Source organism: Falco cherrug, chromosome 4 (assembly GCF_023634085.1).
Source record: "Falco cherrug isolate bFalChe1 chromosome 4, bFalChe1.pri, whole genome shotgun sequence".
NCBI classification, from domain to species: Eukaryota; Metazoa; Chordata; class Aves; order Falconiformes; family Falconidae; genus Falco; species Falco cherrug.
This window is the reverse complement of record NC_073700.1, coordinates 38,868,704-38,891,187: the sequence shown is the minus strand read 5'-3', so window position 1 is coordinate 38,891,187 and position 22,484 is coordinate 38,868,704. Positions and strand designations below refer to the sequence as shown.

The following is a 22,484-nucleotide window of genomic DNA, read 5'->3' as shown; positions in this document are numbered from 1 at the left end:
CCTCACTCTCTGCTCTCCTGGGAACAGTCCAGAGCTACACACCCATGGCTGACACTGGTCCACGAGAAAAGTTACCAGTTTGCCTTTGCATTAAGAACTTTGCCAAGAAAGCAGCAAATCTGAGTCCCAGCCTTCCACCCTGGACAACAGCCACGAACAAGAGCCATCAAAGTACAGAAAGAAGGACTGGCTCTACCTTCCCTCAGACACCGGGGCCCACAGGTGAGCATGCTTACACTGACTGCCCAGCTCCAGCTAAGTATTTTGGCACCAGCAGGGAACAATCAAAACCCGGGCTGCAGAAAGGAGGACAGGTAAGTGCTGTGGTACTGCCGCAATCTACAGTCCCACCTGTATTAGGGCAGAACCTCAGCATCAGCTGGACTTGGTCTCTCCTGGAGCAGGAGGAAATAGAGACAATCAGTAAAGCGAGGTTCTTCTCACCACCCCAGCATCTCCCAGCAGCTGAGGTGAGAGGGAAGCTACCATGTAACTCTTCAGACTTAAGGAGGTGAGGGAAATCCTCACCAAAGGTCAGGATGAAACCAGACTCCCAACTCTTTCACTAGTGAGAAATGCACACACAACCTGGGAAGTGCACCAGACGAGGTACTGGGAGAAAAACTACTGGTAGTTCTTAATAGGGAAGGAAGGAACAGCAAATTTTCCTGTAGGGACAAGCAGGGAGCAGACAAATTTGTAATTTCTCATCAAATCCTGAGGTTACAGCCTCATGAACCGGAGTCCATCTGAGAACAGAACACATCTTCAAGCTGGCTTGGGAATCCACTGGGCTATGATGCCACTCAGCTTCCACTGATCCTTCATGGGACAAGGGCTAGTGATGGGAGCAGCAGGGAATAATGCTCTTGTAACCAAAGGGAGGTACCTGGATAGTGATGGTTCCCTTTCCACTGTCTGTCTGCAGATGGATCTCCATCTCTGGCAAGGCCTTCCCTTCTGCCATCAGCCGATGACGCAGTTTCTCCAGTGCATCACTGCCATTGGAGATCAGCTCCCGGATAAATACCTGGGGATGAAACACAATCTGACACTGCAGCCTGGCCTTGTCCACTGCACCGACTCCCAGGGACCTGGGAACTCACGGCCTACTCACAAACTAATTCCAGCTCGGTAGAAAAAGACCTGTGTTTCCCCATTATCTGCCTGGAGAACAGTTTGTCTGAACTCAATATTGAAGTGCAGAGGCTCTGGGGCTCACAGAGTCACCTGGCCATACCTACAAATTATTCTGAAAATACATTTTCAAGGTGTCTTAAGAAAACGTCGTTCAAGAAAGCACAACATATGAACAGCACTGGACTTGCTGGGAAACCAAGCAGGTATTCTCCCAGAAAAAGTGTTTTGGATGTACCCCTTGACAGAGACAGGACTTAGCCAACAGAAAATCTACTAGCAAGTAGTGGGTGCCTTACCTCCTTTTCCGAGTACAAGGAACGGGCAACAATGTCCAACAGTTTCTTCGTTTCAGCCTGAAACTCATGTTTAGAGGCTGCACCTAGAACAAAAATCACAAACACACCTTTTTAAGGCACTTCACCAGGGTCCTCTTGGGAAGGAAGGCAAAACTGCAGTCTTACCACATGCTTCAGCTTCCTAGGAGCGAAAGCCTGAAGCAGGATGGGACACAGGTAACTGTGACCTCCAACAAGATGACAACAAAGACGTTGTTTACACACCCCTAACGAGGCAGCACACTTTGCCAAGCAGGCACTTGGCCTCTGCACCTCAGCTCCTGGCACACAAACCTCAAAGCAGACAAAGCCTGCAGTAGCAGGACATTAGTCACCATGTCTGGGCTGCAGGGCAATCAGTAAACGAGAAGTGAAAGGCGATTCCCCTTGCTCCTATGCATGACTCCATGCAATCCCCAGCCGCATTCTCAAGTGCCTCCCGTGGTTTATAGCCTGCCTTCCATACTCTTCCTTGACTCCAGTTTCAAGGGAACAACCTTGCACATGCTCTTCTCCAAGAGCTTCTAAAGCCAGGTAGCAGTTCTCATGCCCAAACAACACTCAGAGCCTTAAGCAGAAAAAGGCAGATTCTCAAATGTCTCTGTGGAGCAGGCAAGGGAGCGCATATGTACAGCTACCTATGCAGGTGGGTAGCTGTGCTCAACAGAAAGAGAATTTTCCTCTGAAGGGATATCACTACAAAACATCTCAGCTGAAACACCATCCTTAGCCTTTAAAAACAGAATTTCTCTTGCTAGAGGCATTAGAGAACCCTGAAGCAACATGGGGAAAGCCACGGTTTACATGTCACATCTGCCATGTCTTGCTGGCAAGGACCTACATTCCTCTGTGACGGGGGTGAAGCTGGGGTGTGGACAGCAGCAGGAGCAGTGCATCAACCCCACTCAGGGCTTCACAGCCTGGCAGTCTCAAAAGCAGTTGGAAAAACCACGGGAGCATGTTGTTAAGATGTTATTTCTGTGCTTGAATAACTTGTGTGACTTCACTTTAAAGCGCCTCTCCCTGGAGATGTACAAAGCAATTCATTCTAACTAAAAGGTTGACAAGGTTGACACTAGGATTCTCATTCTCCATGACCCACAGCAATGACCTGGGCAGGCACAGCTTGCTTCTGGGACAAAAAGTCTCTTTTTAGGTAAATTCTAGCGCCTGTGGAGCCTCTACACGCATGCATGACCATCAATTGCCTGGTTAAGCCCATGGCTGCCACTTCTTCCCACAGTCTTGATGGCCTCATCTCTCTGTAAAGGCCATTCTGCTTTACCCATTTCAGTTTGGGGGAGGTGATGGTGCAACGCAGATTCAGACCACAGCCCGCCAGCAGGATGTGATGACCTGCATCCTGCATCTCCTCCAGAAGCAGAAACACTACTGCAGAGAGCTCACCCCCACAGTCAGGGCACGGCTGCACCCAGACCTTGTCCCGGGTCTGCCAGCACCCCAGGAGTGCTCCCACAAATCTGTGTTTATGCCCACCTTTCACGTTCTCCGTGTTGCTGATGATGGTGTGCAGGGGCTCTTCTTCCTTGCTTTCCACTGTCTGCGTGCTGTATGTCTGGACAGCAGAAATGCGCATGGCAGGAATGTTGTACCGGAGGCTCCAATGTCGGAGTATTTGTCTTTGGAGACATGCTGCTCCTTTTGCTAGAAGACACCATTGAAAATTTCAGTGTACATCACAAGTATCAGCAGCAACAACCTCGCTAAAGGTCCCACTTAAGCAATCACGTGGGGAGTTACACTGTCTGAGCAAGGCTGGAGTTCCCTTGCAACCCAACACCCACCATTTCCCTCCAGCACTGCCTTCACTGTGTAAGAAGGGCAAGTTGCTACTTTTGAGTGTGTCTCTTCTGAATTAAAATTCTAGCCAGAAGATGACAATTAGTAGCTTGCACAACAAATTAACCAGTGAGGAAGAGGCAGTCTGCAGCCTTCATTGCTGTTATCTGGCCAAGCTGAAGGGAACAGGGAACACTTCAACTCCCACGTTACTGTCAGTGAAAGCATACAACCCCATTCCAAGCAAGGCAGCCTGCACGTCCAGGAGATGCCTCTGCTGCACACGCAGCTTCTCTGGATGCTGTACTAACAGTTACCATCAGGACCAAAATCTATTTCCTCCTGCTTATTTTCTTATTTTCCTCCCGCTGACAGTAACCGGCTCCTTTACAACAAGCTCCCATACCTGAGAACAGCGCCAGCCAGCCCTGTTTGGCCCCCAGCAGCCAGCCGAGCAGTTACTTTATGGCAAATAAATATCTGGCCCTTGACCATCTGAGCACCGTCAACAGAGCACAGGGATTACAGCCTCCAACAAAGCCAGCCCTGGGTAAGCAGCACGTGCAACCACAAAGCCACTAGGCATCAAAGCGATCAGTGGGGAAAACGAGACAGAGGTCAGGAAACCGTACCAGCCCCACTAAGGACTGGGATTCCCAGTTCTCCTCCTTCCACTGTGCCCGGGTGAACTGAACGGTCTTCTCTCTGTTGTTCGATACACCGAAGCCAAACCTGGCCACAAAGGGAGCACTTAGAGCACTACAGAGCTCTGTCCAAGGCCAGTTACTTGCTGCAATTTCTGAACTGTAGTGAGAACAGCCTGTGCCGGGGTAAGAACCCGGAGGGTGCGAATCTAAACGCGCCGTGGCACAGGGGGCAGGCGGTGTCTCGGCCTTCCCCAACCCCACGAGGAACATAAGTGGACGAGGCTGGTTTGGGAGGCAGAGGAGCAACCAGGATGGCCTGGGCAGAGTGGGGAGACGCTGGATAAGCGGCAAAAGCAGCTGGAAGCATGACAAGCCCAGGCTTTTCTTACGACTCCCTCTGTGTTTGCAGGCTGTTTCATCACAGAAGGAAAGGAGGCAAACCTCACACCCCAGGCCTGCAAGAGGCACGTTCTCAAGGTGTGCTTTCTTTGGATGAATGGGTACAAAACCACCAAAAGACTGAACTGAGAACCATTAGTATGGTGACAGCCCCAAAGTGCACCTCTGACCTCCCTGGAAACAGCCTCTCCAGCCCAGCTGACAGGCTGGGAGTGTTCAGCTCCATCCTGAACCTTCCACCGCCTTGTCATAGCCCTTGAGTGAACTCAGCATCCCAGCCCTTTCCCAACACCCCTCGCTGTCCTCCAGCCCAGCTTGGGAGGTTCTCAGGCTCCCTTCACAAACACTCTGCAACCCCCCTGTGCACCTCAGCAGATGCTACAGCCAGCATGGTCATGGGGAACAGGTCTTGCTGCTGCAGACCATCAGGCTGAGCTCTCGCTCCCTCCAGAACACAACCCCCTGAGCTTTAACAGTGCTCCTGGCTCCTGCGCCTCATCCCCAAGTGCTGATTGAGGAGGCTGTCAGTCCTCATTCTTCCTCCTCCTCATAGAAAGCTTTGAATCAAGATCCACTTCTCCAGCCAGAAGCTTGAATTACTCCCCAGTCATTCTGCCCTTAAAGAAAAGAGCCCACAAATAGTTCTTAATGCATCTGAACACCTCCTACACACATAACTGTTCACTCTCTGCGTCACAAACAGTTCTGCCGCATTATCACAGGACACGTTCTTCATCTTTCATTTGACTGCCTTTGTTGGGCTCATCTGAGAGAGCAACGAGGGAAACAGCCTGGGTGATGGATGCGGGAAGCAGCGGAGAACTCACTGCGTGGCTGTCCACCCCATCAAGCTTTGGAAAGGAAAGCCCTGAGTCAGCCCAGGGTTTACATATTTTATTTACATGTTTACAAATCTTATGCTCATTTTATGCTAGGCAGTATAGGACACTCTGAAACATCTACGCTTGTATGTGCACACACACACACGTTTCCCAACCAGCAGAAACAAAACAGGGAATTTTTCTCCCTCCCTGACTCCAGAACCCAAGAGAGAAGCAGACCAGCAGCAGCTCTGTGCTAACCTTAAGACCACTTCTACCACCAGACCTCCAGGCAGCAAGGCCCCGGAGCCAATAAACGGGTCGCCTCCCCAGCCTACTACCACTAGCTGGCTCTAGAAACTACAGCTATTTATAACTGTTTACATATTCATGTCTTTTGTCTCCCTACGCCTAAAACACAATAATAAATCACCATCCATCAGTTCCAGAAGTTACTTTTGGATTCATGTAATATTTGGTCTTATCAACCTTAATTAACACCCCGCCCTGTGCCAGGTAGAAGCAAAGCTCATTAAATGCACACTGCAGCATCTTCAGAGCATTTGTCTCTTGCAGAGCCCTGGCCTGGCAAAGGCTCTGAGCAGTTCTGGATATAACCCCACAATTATCAGCATGCAAAAGCTATTGAGAAAGTATCTGCTGAATTAACAGGTTGAGTGACAATCAGAATGAGCCAGAGAAACAAATTCCTAAGACTAAGAAGCAAAGAAGGAACGGCTTTTGCCCCAGTTGAGCGCTGCCACGGGCTGGAGCAAATCAGGTCTTTTTATATCGAGTTAATAAAATGCTGAGCTTTATCACAGTTCACATACCTTCCTATTTGCATCACTGCCTCACCTGCACCATAAAAGGTGGTAGACACCCACACTTCAGCTTCCAGTCCTCTGTGAATCTTAAGTGATCCTGTGTGTATGACCACGGAGCGGCCTCGCTCACACAGGGAACACGCCACAGAAAAGAGAAGGACCCAGGTCTTGGGGGCTCCTTTCAGCCTGGGCACCAGAATGCCTCAGTGATTCCTGAGCCCAACCAACCGCCCAGGAAACACAGCCTCCTCTGGGAAAAGGTCTGCAGGGAGCCAAGCCGAGCGTCAGTTAGAAATTTAGGGGGGGAAACGGAGCACAAAGCAGTACACGGCTCAAAACAAAGAGGAGAATTTGGGTCAGCAGACATTACCATAACAGCCTGATTGCCGTGCAGTTGCAAGGCTGTGGATGCTCTTGCAAAGAAGAGCACTAGCAATACAATGCTTCCAGCCCCCATCTTGTTAGAAGAACAGGCTCTCTAGGTGGGCACACCACCCTGTAGGTATCTGGGGAGAGGAGACTCCCTGATTGATCCGCTTGTGCCAGCACAGCTCCCGAAAAGCTCTGCGCCAGCTTCAGCCTTCAGTGTTGTGGAGCCAAGAGAAAACACTGCCAACTTCTCACAGCCGAAGGGAAGGGATGGCTGTCCCCACAGCCAGGGACCTCCGCCTGCATCCAAGTGAAAGGACACCACCTCCTCCTCCTCATTTCCACCCCACACAGCTCCAGCTGGCTTTTCCCTGAAGGACCTGAATGACAGGTTAAGGAATAAAATTCTGGCTCTGCTGGAGCACATCTAACCCAGCAGAGGCACATGGCTTCCTTCTCAGACAGAGACGCTAACAAGCCACTGGGGACTTCCGTGGTGGAAGAATGGAATTGCCCAGAAACGCCGGTGGCAATCAGCGGCACAATAAATCTAACAGTCTGACCCTCGTAGCGACCCTACTTGTCACACGATTTCCTCTGTCGCATTTTCTCTTCGTAACCCACAGTGAAACCACAGACCGCAGTGACAACCTATAAATCTGGCGATTAGGAGCCAGAGAGCAGATAAGGGAGCACCGAGCGCGGCAGGGGCTACTCGCAGAAAACACGCAGGGAGCTCCTGACCGCACCCCGGTTACTGGCAACGCACAAGTGCATCTCAAGGCCTGCGCACCACGGCCCCGGCAAGGCAGCACATTCTGCCGCCGGGACCTCCGGGCTTGGATCTCCTCGGCCCTCGGCCTCGCCAGCTGCCTCAGGTGGAACCTGGAGCAACTGCTGGGAAACGCACCACCTTCGGGCTCAGCCGTAAGGTCCCCTGGGATGGGAACGGGCAGAGAACAGAATGCTGCTGCTGCCACCCCTGTGCCCAGCGGAGCTGAACATGCCGCACAGCCTGTGCGAGCCAGGACACTCACCCAGACATGCTATACGGCCTATGTGTGCCAACAGAGGTACCCAGACATGCTATACGGCCTATGTGTGCCAACAGAGGTACCCAGACATGCTATACGGCCTATATGGGCCAACAGAGGTACCCAGACATGCTATACGGCCTATGTGTGCCAACAGAGGTACCCAGACATGCTATACGGCCTATGTGTGCCAACAGAGGTACCCAGACATGCTATACGGCCTATATGGGCCAACAGAGGTACCCAGACATGCTATACGGCCTATATGGGCCAACAGAGGTACCCAGACATGCTATACGGCCTATATGGGCCAACAGAGGTACCCAGACATGCTATACGGCCTATATGGGCCAACAGAGGTACCCGGACATGCTATACGGCCTATATGGGCCAACAGGTGTACCTGGACATGCTATGCAGCCTGTAGGAGCCAGCACATGTCCCTGGGACATGCTATACGGCCTATATGGGCCAACAGAGGTACCCAGACATGCTATACGGCCTATATGGGCCAACAGAGGTACCCAGACATGCTATACGGCCTATATGGGCCAACAGAGGTACCCAGACATGCTATACGGCCTATATGGGCCAACAGAGGTACCCAGACATGCTATACGGCCTATATGGGCCAACAGAGGTACCCAGACATGCTATACGGCCTATATGGGCCAACAGAGGTACCCAGACATGCTATACGGCCTATGTGTGCCAACAGAGGTACCCAGACATGCTATACGGCCTATATGGGCCAACAGAGGTACCCAGACATGCTATACGGCCTATGTGTGCCAACAGAGGTACCCAGACATGCTATACGGCCTATATGGGCCAACAGAGGTACCCAGACATGCTATACGGCCTATGTGTGCCAACAGAGGTACCCAGACATGCTATACGGCCTATATGGGCCAACAGAGGTACCCGGACATGCTATACGGCCTATATGGGCCAACAGAGGTACCCGGACATGCTATACGGCCTATATGGGCCAACAGAGGTACCCAGACATGCTATACGGCCTATATGGGCCAACAGATGTACCCGGACATGCTATGCAGCCTGTAGGAGCCAGCACATGTCCCTGGGACATGCTGTATAGCCTATATGGGCCAACAGATGTACCTGGACATGCTATGCTGCCTATGAGCCCGTACATGTACCCAGACATGCTAAACACCTTCACACACTATACGCTCTGTATGAGCCAAGATATTAACCGGGACATACTATATACCCCATATGAGCCAACAGATGAACCTGGACATGCTAAATGCCTAGAACATGCTAGATGCCTTACACGAGCCAGGACACTGACCAGGACATGCTATATACCCTCCATGAGCCAACAGATGAGCCCGGACATGCTCTACATCCTGTATAAGCCGGAAATGAACCTGGATACGCTACGTGGCTGGAACACGCTCGGTGCCCTACACTAGCCCCGACACTGGCCTGGCCATGCTACAGGCCCTATACGTGCCAGGCAACGCACCCGGACGGGCTCAGCGCCCGGAAGACGCCAGACGCCCGGTACGAGCCCGCAGAGGCCCCCGAGCACGCGCTGTGCCCTATACGCGCCTACACGAGCTGGCCCCCGGGGAGGGCCGCTGGCACGTGCCGGTGCCGGTGCCAGGTGTGCCCCCCCCGCAGAGGCTGCCGCCGCCCAAGCGTGGCACCCCGCGGGTGCGCAGCTGGGCCCAGCGCCCGCCAGGGCCCCCTTGCCCCCCGCGGCCCCAGCGCGACGGCCGGGCCCGGGCCGGTACCGGTACCGGCGGGGCCGCCCCTGCTCACCTGCGGGCCCCCGCGGCCCGGCTCGGGAGCGCAGCGCCGCCGCCAGGCCCCGGCCCCACCGCGCCGCCGCCATGCCGCCCGCCGCCGCGGCGCCTGCTGATGGCGTCACGGGCACGCACCGGCGTCACGCGGCTCCGTGCCCCCTCCCCCCCGCGCCGCTTGCTGATGGCGTCACGGGCACGCACCAGCGGGGCCGGCGTCGCCCCTTCGGGGGGGCCGGTGCGGGGCTGCGCCGCGCCGGAGGCGGCCACCATGTGCCGCTCCTCGGCCTTGGGCGGGGGATGGGACGTCCCCTTCCCCGCTCCATGGAATTCCCCATCGGCGGGTGTGTGAAGGAGGCACCGAGCGGCTCTGCCGAGCGTGGAATTCGGGGTGCGGGTGACGGCAGAGCCTGGCCTGGCTAAAACCAGAGAGATGGCGCAGGTCTGGCTGCCACTTCCAGAGAGAGGAGCCAGGGCCGCCGGGAGGGAGCTGCCACCAGCAGCAGCGGCAGCTCTGTAACCCCGGCTCGGGGGAGTGCACGGAGAACTGCGCCTGCACTGCACTCCTGCTGCAGCTCATCTTTGGCTTTGTGTCTACGAAGCACTTGCACGCAGCGCAGCTCGTGTGGCGCGGGATGTTGTGGATTAGGTGCAACAAAGCCAGCACCAGCCCTTGCATCATCCCGGCACCCTTCCTCTGGGCTGTACTTCCCCTTGGAACCGACCCCAGTCCCTCCTCCAGATTCCCTGTGCTGGGGCCAAAAGGAAAACAACTTCTGAGCCGGTGTCAAACGTTTCCCTCCTGCTGCTGCATTTATCACCACCTCCCGCTGAGCCCACTGCACCCCTGAGCACCACTTCGCCATGACACCCTACAGGGCTCTTGTAGCTGCTGCGAAACACCCGAGGCCTCCTCCTCCTCCCTCACCTCGTGCTGCGCCGCCCTTGGGTGCGTCTTGGCCCTTTAGTCGCAGCGTGCTCCCGCAGGGAAGGCCTGCGGACGGCCGGGAGCTGGCACAGACCCTCCCCTCTCCAGGCTCGGCTCGGTTACCCGGTGGTTGGCACCCGCTGCTGCGCTCACCGCCCCGCCAGCACGCTGCAGGTGGCAGGGATCACCCCGCTCCCCCCTGTAACTTCCCGGCTGAGGAGACGAAGCGCAGGGAAGGACGGCTCACCCTCGCACAGCAACCCGCACGCTCTGCGGTGCTCCCCCGGCTCCGTAGCTGCTCCTAGATCTTCACGGCACTGAGAAAACCAGAGGCTGCAATTTGCTCTGGAAGAGGTGCCGGCGGCACCCCTGGATCACCATCAACTGCCTCCGCTCGCTGCTGTACGCAGACACTGCCTCTGCCTTCCCACCCAGCGGCCGACAGGGCTGCTGTGCCCGGCCCGCTCGGTCCCTGCGGCACCCCCAGCAGGAGGGCTCCTCTTCCTCAGCTGTCAGCTGCCGTCAGACCCTCACCCCTTCGCTCTAACACGTCCAGGTGACAGACCAGAGCAGGGAGCGCTTACACAAGTGCTGCGGGCAGACCTCTGGCCCGGTGGGACAGCGATGAGCAGCCAAGGTGTGAACCTCAGCTGGTGCATCTGCAGTGAGAAGAAATGCGCCCGCAGCCTGTGGTGGTAGCAGTGTTGGCAGAAGTCAGGATGGCCAGTGGCAGAGCGCGGTGGACAGCTGAAGGAAGAGCAGAGAACCAAGTTGCTGCAGCTCAACGTTCAGATTTAAGCACCTTCTTCCCCTCCAGAATTCCTTAAGGGGGAAGGTCTTGGCCACCCCCTCTGGTGACAGAGCTCCCACACTGATCTCCAGTGCGTTCCTGCCTTATGAACACTGGTGCTCTGAAGATGCCTTTCATTGCCAGCTCCTCTCCCATCAAAACTCAGGCAAGGACCTAAAAAAATCAGATGCTCAGTCCCAGACACACTGAATTTCCCAGGGAGACTGGAGCGAAGTCCCCCCCTCGCCCCCCAGACTGCAGGGGCCAACGTCAAGCACGGCCCCTACTCGTGTCTGACTCCAACTTTGCGTTTCCCTTCTCTCCCTGGCAAAATACCTGCTTTTATCTAAAACAACCACTCCTGCAGGCTGGGATTACTGGATCTAAATCTGTCCCTGGTTCTGTGCTCTCAACATACTTCAGGTTGTACGTATAAGCATTCCAGTATTCGCTTCCCATCAGTTTGGCTTTTTTTCCTCCGTTCTTCCCTGGGAACGGGAACCCAAGGGAGCTGCAGCCCCAGAGCTGCGCCACCTCTGTGCTCCGAACAGGACCTGGCTTATCCAAATCCGGAAGCGGTGCCGATGTTTTTAAAGCAGATGCTACTTAAAGGTATTAGCGAGATTTGAGTGCAGTTATCTTAACCTCAGGTGTCAGGCTTCGCCGATCCCAGCGGGCACCAGCCAAGTGGAACCATCCTTCAATCCAAGCAGTTTTACCAGCTTTTATTAGAAACACCAGCACATTTCAAGTTTCCTCTTTTTGATCACAAATATAGTATTTTTCCTCTTTTTAAGTACACAGCATGAGACACAGCATCAGGGCTTTCCATCTTTTTTTTTTTTTTTTTTTTTTTTTACAGCAATTTCTTTTGGACAAGCTTTGGGTTAGTGTTCACTGACCTCACCCCAGCCCCAAATTTTGACATCTTGAATTGCTGAAGACAATTGCATGGGCAGATGAATCCAATGGTGGTGAAAAACGTACAATAGTTAAAAGTTTGCAAGAAAAGTTTAAGCAGAGACCCTCTACAGTTAAAAAGAACGGCGTAGCGCCGCCGCGCACTACTATTTTCACAGTACGGGGATAAAAGTTGAGATCAATCGTTTGCTCTTCTCCCCCCCGTCCTCCCAACCGCATTCCACCACCGCCGTTAAGGCCGGAGGAAGCGCTAACTGAATGTGACAAGCCAAGCCGGGCCACCGCGCTGGGTTTTTGCTGCAAATCCCACGCCAGTCGCACGTCATCGAGAAGCCTGGAGGTCTGAGGGACGGCGCTTTAGGCCAGCTGTGGTTTTAGCTCGCACCTAATGCTGGGAAAGTTTCCCTGGACGACTTAACTCCAAGAAAGCAAGTCACTGGGGGGAGGAGGGGCAAGTATCCCAGGAACATGAGGGCATGGTGACAGGATATTAAAGGGAACATGTACATGATTTGTTATTTTTTATTCCACAGAAAACCCTCAAATCTAGACTCAGAGTTAACAGCAGAAAAATAGTGTTAAAGTCAATAGGTTCATATTTTACTGTAGACTAAATAAATTAGCCTAGAATTAACTCAATACTCTCTATTTTCCTTTCATTGGTGATCCTTCTCTAAATTAATGCAGTTTTTAAAAAGCAACGGCTATTAATAATTTATTCCAGTTAACCCTTATGGATGAACACCTGCAAAGAGTCAATGTATGGGAACCATTCCCCGCTCCTCTCCCTCCCCGAAAAGGAAACAATCACTAAAGGGTGTTGTAAAACAGACATGCTACCTACAGTACTCCATGTATCGTGCCACTCCTATCGATGCCTCTGGCTGCTCTGTGTAATGAGTGAATATCCATAGCTATGTCTTACAAAGAACATGATCAAAAAATATATAAATAAATAAAAACCTTAAACATTCTTACATGGATTTTAAAGAACAGAATACATGTTAAAAACTTCAGTAATTTATATCAATTTTAAGCAATACTTTATATACAATGGAAAAAAGACATGCATAGTCCAAATACAATGTTGAAAACAGCATTTTCATAACAAAAAACCCAAACACTAAGTGTTAATACCATGTACATGAATTCAAGAAGGACCACCCTTTTTGTCTGTTGCACACAGTTTATTTAACAATATGATATTATAAGTAAGAAATGAGTTTGTTTTTTTTTTTTACCATTCTATACAGTGATTGAATCTTCTTGGATTTCTTATTTATAGTTATTATAGCGCTTGCATGATTTACACTAGAATTGCTTTTCCTCATTTCAAGTTTCACACAGAAGAAAGAAAGAAAAGAATGCTTCTTCTCTATTCAAATCAGCACGGTCTAAGAGTGATCATCCCTATTTTCATCTAAAACCAGTTTTATCAGAGAAACAAAGCAACAATTTCTACATCTGCAAGACAAGGATTTTGGCATTGGCCAATGTGTGTTTTTGTGTGCAAGAGTCAATTCCTATCTTTCCAGGGGTAATACTTCAACGCCTGCAGAGTTCACTATAGAAAAAAAATCTTCCCGCAATGTGTCAAAGTTACCAGGATACATTATAATGTTGCATTATTTCAGGAAACAGTTTCTGAATATTATTTTTTCTTCTTTTAAACGCAAATGTTTGAAGTCTTGAAAATACAAATAAAAAATATGAATATAATGAACTTGTTTTCCCCATTAAAAAAAAGGTATGAGTCAACAGCAACAAAAAAATAAAAACCAAAAAAACCCACAAAAGAGACCAGATATTTTAACCGCCTGGCTTTAACAAAAAAATATATTCTTTGTATTGTTTTTGTTTTTTGTTTTTGTCTTTTTTGTGTTTTTTTTTTGTTTGTTTTGTGTTTTTTTTTAAACAGCAATTCATTCTTCCATGTGTAGGAAGCAGCAGTTCCATCTAGGATTCAAAACAACCCAGATGTCTGAATTTTCAGTATAAAATGTCCAAGAACACGAAAGGAAAAAAAAGAAAAAAAAAAAAAAAGGAAAGTGATGCTCCCATAATGCTACAAACCCTCCACAAATTTTTCTAATGTGTCCCCGGTGGTGTCACCGACCAGAGACAATTCGTTAGACAACGCACTCCTGTTCGGGGTGTTTAGTTGTGGAAGCATTGCACTCTGTTCTGGGTTGCCCAAGTGTCCCTGATCCATGGAGCTAGCCATAGTAACTGCGAGTCCTGGGTGGGGGGAACCAGTCTGGGGAGAGACGTGGTGAGGTGACGGTTGGGGCTGTATCCTGGGTGACGGGCTGGAATGTGGTGGCTGGGACTGGGGACGGGGAGACTGAACGGGTGCTGGGGACCGCACCTGGTTGCTGAGGGAGGTGGCGATCTGCTGGCCAGGGAGATGAGACGCCTGCGGTTGTCCTGAGAGCATGTGCTGCTGTGGGCTCATGGGGTTGGGCTGGCCGGGGGACCCTATCTGCTGCTTCATCTGCTGCTGCTGCAGGATGCGCTGCTGCAGTGCTTGCTGGATGTTGGGAGTGCCGTCTGCCCCCATGCCGGGCTGGCCCATCTGGTTCAGCTGTCCCATCTGAGCCATCTGTCCCATGGACCCCCCCTGTATCGATATATGCTGCTGCATCCGCTGCTGCTGCATGGCTTGAGGGTAACCTCCTGGTCCTTGAGGCTGCTGGAACTGGTTATGTCCTGCCATCCCTCCTGCCATGCCAGCCCCTCCTTGCTGCTGCTGCTGTTGCTGCTGCTGCTGCAGTAATTGCCGCCTCAGGATTTCTCGGTACTGCGGACTCATGTTTGCCATGCTGGGGTTGTGGCCGGGGTTCATAATGTTTATCGCTTGTCCCTGGGGATTCATAGCTCCTATCCCTTGCTGCTGGGGAGGAACGCTCGGTCGCTGCACTCCTGCTTGCATCGCGTTCATGTTCTGCAATCCTGCTTGAGCGTGCATGCCTGGCTGTTGCATGCCGGTCTGCGGCTGCTGCATCCCAGGCTGGGGCTGTATGCCCGCTTGCGGCTGCATCCCAGGCTGGTTAGCCACGTATTTGGCTGTTCTTTGCTTTATAAAAGCTGCCATAAGCTGAGGGTTGGATTTAAGGATATTAAGAACCTGCTGCTGCTGCTGCGGAGAACTTGGTGATTTCAAGGTCCTCAGTAAGTCCTGAAGTGCATTTGGGGGGATGCTCCGCGGCGGCTGCTGCACGCCTGGCATCCTCGGCCCGGCCACCGCTTGTGGTGTCGCCATCGGCATCACCGGTCTCGCCATTCCCGGCTGCATCGGTTGCTGCTGTGGCATCGGAGGCGACTGCCACTGCCCAGGCTGCATGTTGGACATCACTGGACCGCTGACGGGGTTGGGCCGGGGTACATTCATGCTGACTTGCTGCATCTGGTTCACTGAACCCACCGTCGGGTTTACTAGTCCTGGGCGACCAGGAGGCAAACCATTGTTAATGTTGTTGACCCTGTAGAGCTGCTGCTGCTGCTGCGCAGCTTCTCGCTCGATCTGCCGAGCCGCTTCCACCGCGGCCGGCGGAGGCTGAGCCGGAGGTGGAGGCGCGGAAACCGGGTTCGCAGGTTTTCCTGTTGAAACAGTAGTAGGGGGCTGAGTTCTCGACACGCTGGGAAAGCCAGCCGGTGACATACTTACAGGGGAAGGCTGGGGCTGGGGAGGAGGCTGCGGTGTTTGCGGTGTACTTGGCTGCTGCGTAGGGGTACCAGGCGTTGCTGAGGTAGGAGAAGGCAAACTTTGCTGAGGCACGTTTCGGGTGTTCATGGTAGCCATCCTTCTGCGCATGAGCTGAGCCTGCTGCAGGCGATGCTGGATCTGCTGCTGTCGAAGCTTGTGTTTGATATTGAGACAGAATGGCACAGGGCATTTGTTCTCTTGGCAGTGTTTGGCATGGTAGCAGCAAAGAGCTATGAGCTGTTTGCACACCGGACAGCCGCCGTTGGTCTTGCGCTTGCAGCCCTTGGTGTGCTGGACAACCCGTTTCATCTTCTGGCAGGATGGCAATGAGCAGTTTGCATTGCGGCACTGACAGGCATGGACAAGGGACTGAATGCAGCGCTGGATGCTCAGTCGTCGCGACTCCTGGGGGCTCTTTGACTGTTGCTCCCCTTGGCTGTTGCTCTCATCATCCAGACCCAGGCCCCACTTAACCATCTTGTGGTCATGGCTCTTAGTGTTGTAGCAGTTAATGCAGAGGTCGTAGTCCTGAAAGCAGAGAAAACCCAAAGTTCAGCTGTTTACAGAGCACTAACCACACCAGCGAAAGAGCAGGGGAGTCAGAGCGACGCTCGGTGAGCAACGCCAGCCTGGTGTGGAAGGACAATTCTGGGTTTCAGTGGGAACGAGCACACGGAACAAGAGCAGGGCAAGAGCCGCGTGCTGTGAACAGTTTCAGTGTACACCTGGTACACCAAGGGAGAGAGCGGCTGCATACGGGGACAGTGGGACCGGACCTTCGGGGCAGGGAGCGCTGGGCAGCCGAGGGCAGGAGCCACGACAGCTGCCCCAGCAAAGCGAGGCAGCAACCGCAAGTCTCGACTAGGGTGCGCAGCAATGCAAACAGGGGCTGTAATTGTGGCGTCATTTTATTACATGAAAGAGTCCGGCAGGAACTGGGTATTTTTCCTTTCTGATGACAGGAACTGTTTACTTGTCTGTGATGTCTGCTGGGGTGTCTACACAAGGGGGGCCAAAACCTCCAACCAGCAGGAGAAATGTACCATCACTGCCTAAAAAAATAGGGGTTGGCTCTCCATTTAGCTATCCTTAGTGTAATTACTGCCTAATAATAACTACCCCAAAACATGTATTTTTTAATCCCTACGCCAACCCTCAAATCAAGCACAACTTTCATGCTAAGGCAGACGTTTATCTGAAAACCTGCTCAACCCCCACCCCTCTGCCTTTTTCACACCCCTGTTCTTTTTCTGCTGGCGGAAGGGTACTCCCTTACACGGGAGTACCCAGAAAAAACCTAAAGGCCATACCTCCTTCCACCACTTAGTTCCCCTAGTGTGCACCATCCATTTCCAGCAGCCTTGCCTCAAGAAGTCCTGTTCAATGCTTTCCTCAGAGGGATTAATTAAGACTCTTCCAACACAAACCTGGCAATAACCACTGTAAAAATCTAGGCTGCGCTTACTCATTTTGGCTTTTTGTTCAGCTGCAGCCAGAGGTTATCACAAGCCTCTGGAGGCTACCCTTTCTGCAAGTCCACTGGTAGAATTCCATGCACAGCTGCTCTCTAACATAGCACAGTGGAAGCCATCTACGCTGCGAAAGGACTAGTCATTAAAAGCATCGAGCCAGGCTACGAAGCCACTTGGTCTGATCCAAAGGGCAGGTAACCACTAACGCTGGGCCAAAGAGACAATGATGAAGTTGTGGCAACCTCCTCACCCAGCTCCACAGCAGCCCGGACACACGCCCGGCTGCACTCCCTCCAACATGAGGCACCATGTGTAAAGCAGAATGAAGGAAGAACCTTGCAGAAAGGCACGTGAACCTCTCTCGTGGACATCCATCAAATGTGGGTGAGCTCGTGCCCTGCAGATTCAGACTAGTCTTGACGCAGTCACACCCCACCACCCAGTCCTAAAGTTCTTTAAGTTTAAAACTGTCTGTGCAAAAGAGCCACAGTTGAATAAACGACGCAGCAGTAGCTGTTCCAGAGTACTGGCGTTTTCCTTGCTGAGAAATTAAAAGCACTTATTCTAGAAGAAGAGATATCCCACTGTGGTAGTCGTGCTCCCTTAAGGATCAGCAGCCCTTTTACAGCATAGGCTTAATTTCGAGGAAGCTTGGGCAATATTTTTTAAAAATAAAATTATCGAGCATGGTTGTAGGGGAAGAGAGAGCAGATGTCTCTGGTGATATACACCTACCTCACAGACAGTGCAATGCCACCTTGTTTCCACATGATGTTTGCACTCATTGCACGTGTAGACAAAGCGATCCTGCCCTTGAGTGTGCAGTTCTACCAGCATGCAGAGCGTGGACCACTTGGACCGGCGTAGCGAGGAGAACTCCCAGTGCTTATCTCTGGCTAAGGTGAGGAAGGCATCTCGCCCATCCATCAAATCACAACTAAGTAATGGATCAGGGTCCACAATGGGAGGCAGGGTGTTAATTACAGGCCCAGCATGTAAATGAATCACAAAAAAGACCTGCAGATAAATGGGGGGGGAAAATAAAAATAAATGAGGTTAGATAATCTTGCAGGAAAAAGCTCATGTTCCGTGGCAGTAATGGTATGCTACAAACATTATCTAATCAACTTCATTTAGGCTTATCTCTTCCAATATGTTGTTGCACAACAGAAAAAAGTTCTAGTGCAATCACAACCTTTACTCCTCCTGATTTTTCACTTCTCAGTATCACCAGGCCTGGATTTACAGGATTAAAATCTTCTCTGGACACTGCATTATTGTGACAGTACCTCTTTATGCTTCTCCATAGTGGCATACAGCTTCTGAGACAAATCATTGGACACATTTGGCATGCTGGGTTTCTTCTTGTTAGCTCTGCTGATGCTACTCTTATTCTTGTTGGTTTTTTTGTTGTTCTTTTTCTTGGCGTTCTTGCTGTCGCCCTGGCTTCCCTGCAATAAATGCACAGGAGAGGTGTTACACTTTACAGAGCTCTCCCCCATTCACTGTAGCTGAAAGAGCAACGCTTCTGCCGTCAATAGCAGAACTTTGTGCCAATGCCTGCGAATCAGCAATACCGTGTTAAATATATACTATCTTCCAGGAAAAATCAAAAGCCAAACTGGCAGGCAAACAAATTCAAACACTGTTTAAAAATAGATTTTTAACGTATGCATACACATTAAATAATTTGTATCTTAGACTTTTTTTTTCCCATCTCAAACACTGTACTTCAGCTTCCACTGCTTGCTTTACAAGACCTTATAGATACCTGACGATAAAATGAGTTATACATAAAATAAGATTTAAAAATGTTCCAGAAGTGCAGTGTTTTGCTTTGTTGTGATTTGTGGTTTCACATACTTGCTTGAGCTCTGACTTTACTGCTTGTTTTACAGGATTTAATTATGGGCTAGAAAAGAACATGCAGGATTTGAAACTAACAAAATGCTTTACTCTCCATTCTGAAGACTTATGGCTGCATATGCAACTCCAAAAATAAAAAAATATCCCCCAAAACCTTCACTTGTGTCTAAATTACAACACAGACCACTGTGACCATATACTGAACACCAGATATAAGCGGAGAGTAAAAAATAGCAGATGATGCTATTTAGATGACCTGCGAAAACAGAAATAACTTTTAGAGACTTCTTATGTCCTTGAAAAATAAAAACCCAAACCCTCAGCAGGGAGCTTGCCACTCAGCAAAAATCCCCTCCCTAACTGCTACAATGTGGGTTATCGTAATATTAAAAATAAGCTACTGAAAGGCTCTGAGAGATATATATACACACACACATACATATATACAGACACTCAGATGTGCACAAGAAAGTTTCATGAACACGATGTACAAGCAAACACAGGGTTTACCCACAAGCATATTTAGTCAAAGAAAACAAAAATATTCCAACTGAAGAACACAATACTATATACAGAACTGTTGCCGTCCTTCCATTCCATTAATTAGGCTTACATAGGAATTCCCTGTCCAATCTTGGGTTTTCTGTAACTAATTTTATTGCCTTTTTGATCAAACCTGTTTGGAAATTAAAATTATACTATTTCCTGGGAAACCAGACAGAGCTCTGAGTGATTTGAAGGCATTCAGAAATGAGCTACTGTATGTTCCCACCTTGACTTCTCTTCCCCAAAATTTTCTACCCCCGATGGACGCGGAGCCTGTTCTCCTTTGCCTATGTGTTCTGAAGCCTCAGTGTAAGATTAAAAAATGTAAACACAAAAAGGAACAACAGATTGAAACTTAGCCAACAGTATAAGTCTTAAGTTTTATTTCTATTCCACCTTTAGCAAGTTTGCATTTGGTCAACTGTACAAAGCTATTCCAAAATGTTGTGAGTGCCAAGATTGGTTTCGTACTACTTCGTTTTGATAGCATTTAACATATCCAGCCAGGTTTGCCAGAGACGCCGATGGCATGGTTACTCAGGGAGCCTTCACAATCCTTTTTCAAGAATTTCTAAATACTTACCACCTCTTTAGATTCTCCTTAACTGATACTTGCAGCACACGTTGACTTTCAAAAGCTTTCTCTCCACATATACAAAGCTTAGGACTAAGAATTTAAAAAGAGATTGACAGATTCTGTAGGGCGAATTGCAAAGATTCATCAAGTGCTTCTAGACATGGCGATCCCCATGGCTGGGCACAGTTTCCTCCATGAAATGACACAAGTTTAAGAGACCGCACTGGAGAAGTTCTCATGCTTTTAATTTCATTCCTTTTTTCTACGCGAAGTGGCAAAGACCACACTGTTATGTGTTTTGTTGCATTCTTGGATGACATCTTCAGCAACCTGAATGCAGATTTTGTTTCCCTGCTATCCCAAGCAACATCAATGGCAGTAAGTGGGAAAAAAAGGATGCTAGCAGTCAAGGCTGCATCTCCTCACTTTAGGCAGACAATTTGTATGAATTTCACAGTTAGCTGTTCTGCGCTTTTTAAAACACTTCCCCCCCCCCCCCCCCCTTTTAGATGCAGAGGTTTACACTGGTGTTTTCACTGGAAGGGCGTGCTACAATTTACTGGAAGTGATACTGTTAGCAAAAAAGGACTGCAACTTAAATTCCAAGTCCTGTCTTTCGGTTACTTTTATACCGCTATGTTTGTTGAAATATTTCAATATTTTAAAAAGTTACATTCAGCAGGAACAGAGTGAAAACTATTAACTTCATGGGTCCATAAAACCCATAAAACCAAACTGTATTAGCTGTGAAGGAGCTGCTAAGGTTTAATTGAAAGAACTTTCTGACATAATGAAATTGATGGATTAAGGTTTATCACTCCACATCAATCACACATAATATGTACCGTATGCAAATTGTCACAGCATCTAAGCTGAAGAGAGTTTTTCCCCAGTTAAAGCTTTTGGTTCCACCTCAATCAGCCAGACTTCAGATTTCCCCACTATATTCATTTTCTAAATGCCTTGCTGCAAATCACAAGTAAAAGGGGTAGTATAGAAGTGCTGAGACCTGGTTTGGTTTTGGTTACAGATACAATCAAGACACAAATTAAAATGAACGATGAAATTCTGGCCAGAACCCTGAAAAAGGAAGTTGTTGGGTCTTCTTGTTTGTTTTTTTTATACACAGAGAGAACCCTGGTGAAGGAAAACAACCACCAGGACTGGTATTTCACACCAATGCAAAGCTTGCAATAAATACTTCTAAATTTCAGCCCCTACTGTCGCAGATGACCACAAATACCTTTGCTTAGCAGCTTTTTCAGCTTTGAAAAAATACAGCACCTTTCAAAATGCAAATACTGAAGGTGATTTGCAAAGGTGTGAACCAGAAGCTCAGCCACATGGCTGCAAGCAAATGCAGCAGTCATGATGCAATCCAAAAGTAGCTTAACACATTTCTCTGAGAACAGAGATGCTGAACTGACATAACTGACTCCTGGTTCTGTTAAAAAACCAAAATAAAATAACAAGCCATCAGTATATTTATTACCCAAGAAAAAAAAAAATCCAGAAATGCAGCTGAAGGGAACCCTAGTTTAATGTCTAATGTGAATGACCTTCTCTTCTAGTTTACTGGACGTAAATGCTCTGATTTATTAAGGAATTGTCAGTTTGTGAGCCAGAAGCAAATGTAGCATATAAAGTTAACTCACCTCTGTTGTTTCACTAGCTGCAGTACTTTCTTCCTTTTTCCTTTCCTCCTCCTCCTGCTCCAACTCCTTAATGCTTTCTTCCAGCACATTGGGCCAGAAATCACCTTCAAAGTAAGGCAGCTCCTTGGCACTCGTCAGCCTGTCCTCAGTTGCTTGTTTGAAGATGTCCTGTTAGGCGCAGAACACAGTACCAACACGTAAGTGAAGACCTCTTAGGAGAGAGGGGAGAACTACAGCCACGATCCAGCGCTACACGGAAGAGCGGTGCCTCACCTACAGCCCATGCCCCACTCCTGGCAGGCCTCTTCCGGCAGCTCCAAAACTGGCCTGGAATACCGCCCACAGCCTGCTCCTGTTCCACCTCGGAAAGCGCCGAGGCTCTCCTGAACTGACTGCAGGATGCAGGATCCTGACATGACGGGAGAAACTAAGATACCCCTGGAAAATGCAACAACCCCCTCCCTGGTAACCACACCAATTAAGAATGAAGCTACCCCACGCAACTTTTCCTACACTGCTCCTGGACAAGTGCAGGACTGTTCTAGTGCCAGCAAGCACATCTCACCCAGCCCTTTCCCTTAAAAATCTGAAAGCACGTGAGCACTTCAGTGCGTGTGCCTGGGCTGTACGTCACAGGGGCGGTAAGCCTGGCAACTCCAGGAGGAATCACTGAATGCACCAGCAAACTACTACACACAGGAGTACTAAAGCCTGGTTGCAGAAGGGTGTGTGTGTGCAGCCTGCATCCTTCGCTGACTGCTGGCTGAAGCTCTCTGGGGCAACTGGCCAGGATTGGGGACCACCAAGAGGAACAGGTGCCTCATACAGTTGTTTTGGAGGTGTTTTTTTAAGTGCATTGCATTTAACAAGCACGTA

General features: G+C 50.0%; 2 protein-coding genes across 6 annotated transcripts in view; both read right to left on the bottom strand.

Annotated features, from left to right (window-relative positions):
* TRAP1 (TNF receptor associated protein 1) overlaps positions 1-9,321 on the bottom strand; it is a 28,233-nt gene extending 18,912 nt beyond the window's left edge. The window contains exons 1-4 of the mRNA XM_055710341.1: positions 9,167-9,321; positions 2,973-3,140; positions 1,437-1,519; positions 890-1,030 (exon numbers count right to left, since the gene is read on the bottom strand). Coding sequence (XP_055566316.1) covers positions 890-1,030; positions 1,437-1,519; positions 2,973-3,140; positions 9,167-9,239 — 465 coding nt within the window. The 5' untranslated portion in view covers positions 9,240-9,321. The remainder of the gene's footprint in view (positions 1-889; positions 1,031-1,436; positions 1,520-2,972; positions 3,141-9,166) is intronic.
* Positions 9,322-11,564: 2,243 nt separating this feature from the next.
* CREBBP (CREB binding protein) overlaps positions 11,565-22,484 on the bottom strand; it is a 97,388-nt gene continuing 86,468 nt past the window's right edge. For all 5 annotated transcript variants that reach the window (XM_055710337.1, XM_055710338.1, XM_055710336.1 and 2 more), the window contains 4 exons: positions 21,609-21,776; positions 18,254-18,415; positions 17,700-17,981; positions 11,565-16,020 (listed from right to left, as the gene is read on the bottom strand). In XM_055710337.1, the coding sequence (XP_055566312.1) occupies positions 13,852-16,020; positions 17,700-17,981; positions 18,254-18,415; positions 21,609-21,776 (2,781 nt within the window). In that variant the 3' untranslated portion in view covers positions 11,565-13,851. The remainder of the gene's footprint in view (positions 16,021-17,699; positions 17,982-18,253; positions 18,416-21,608; positions 21,777-22,484) is intronic.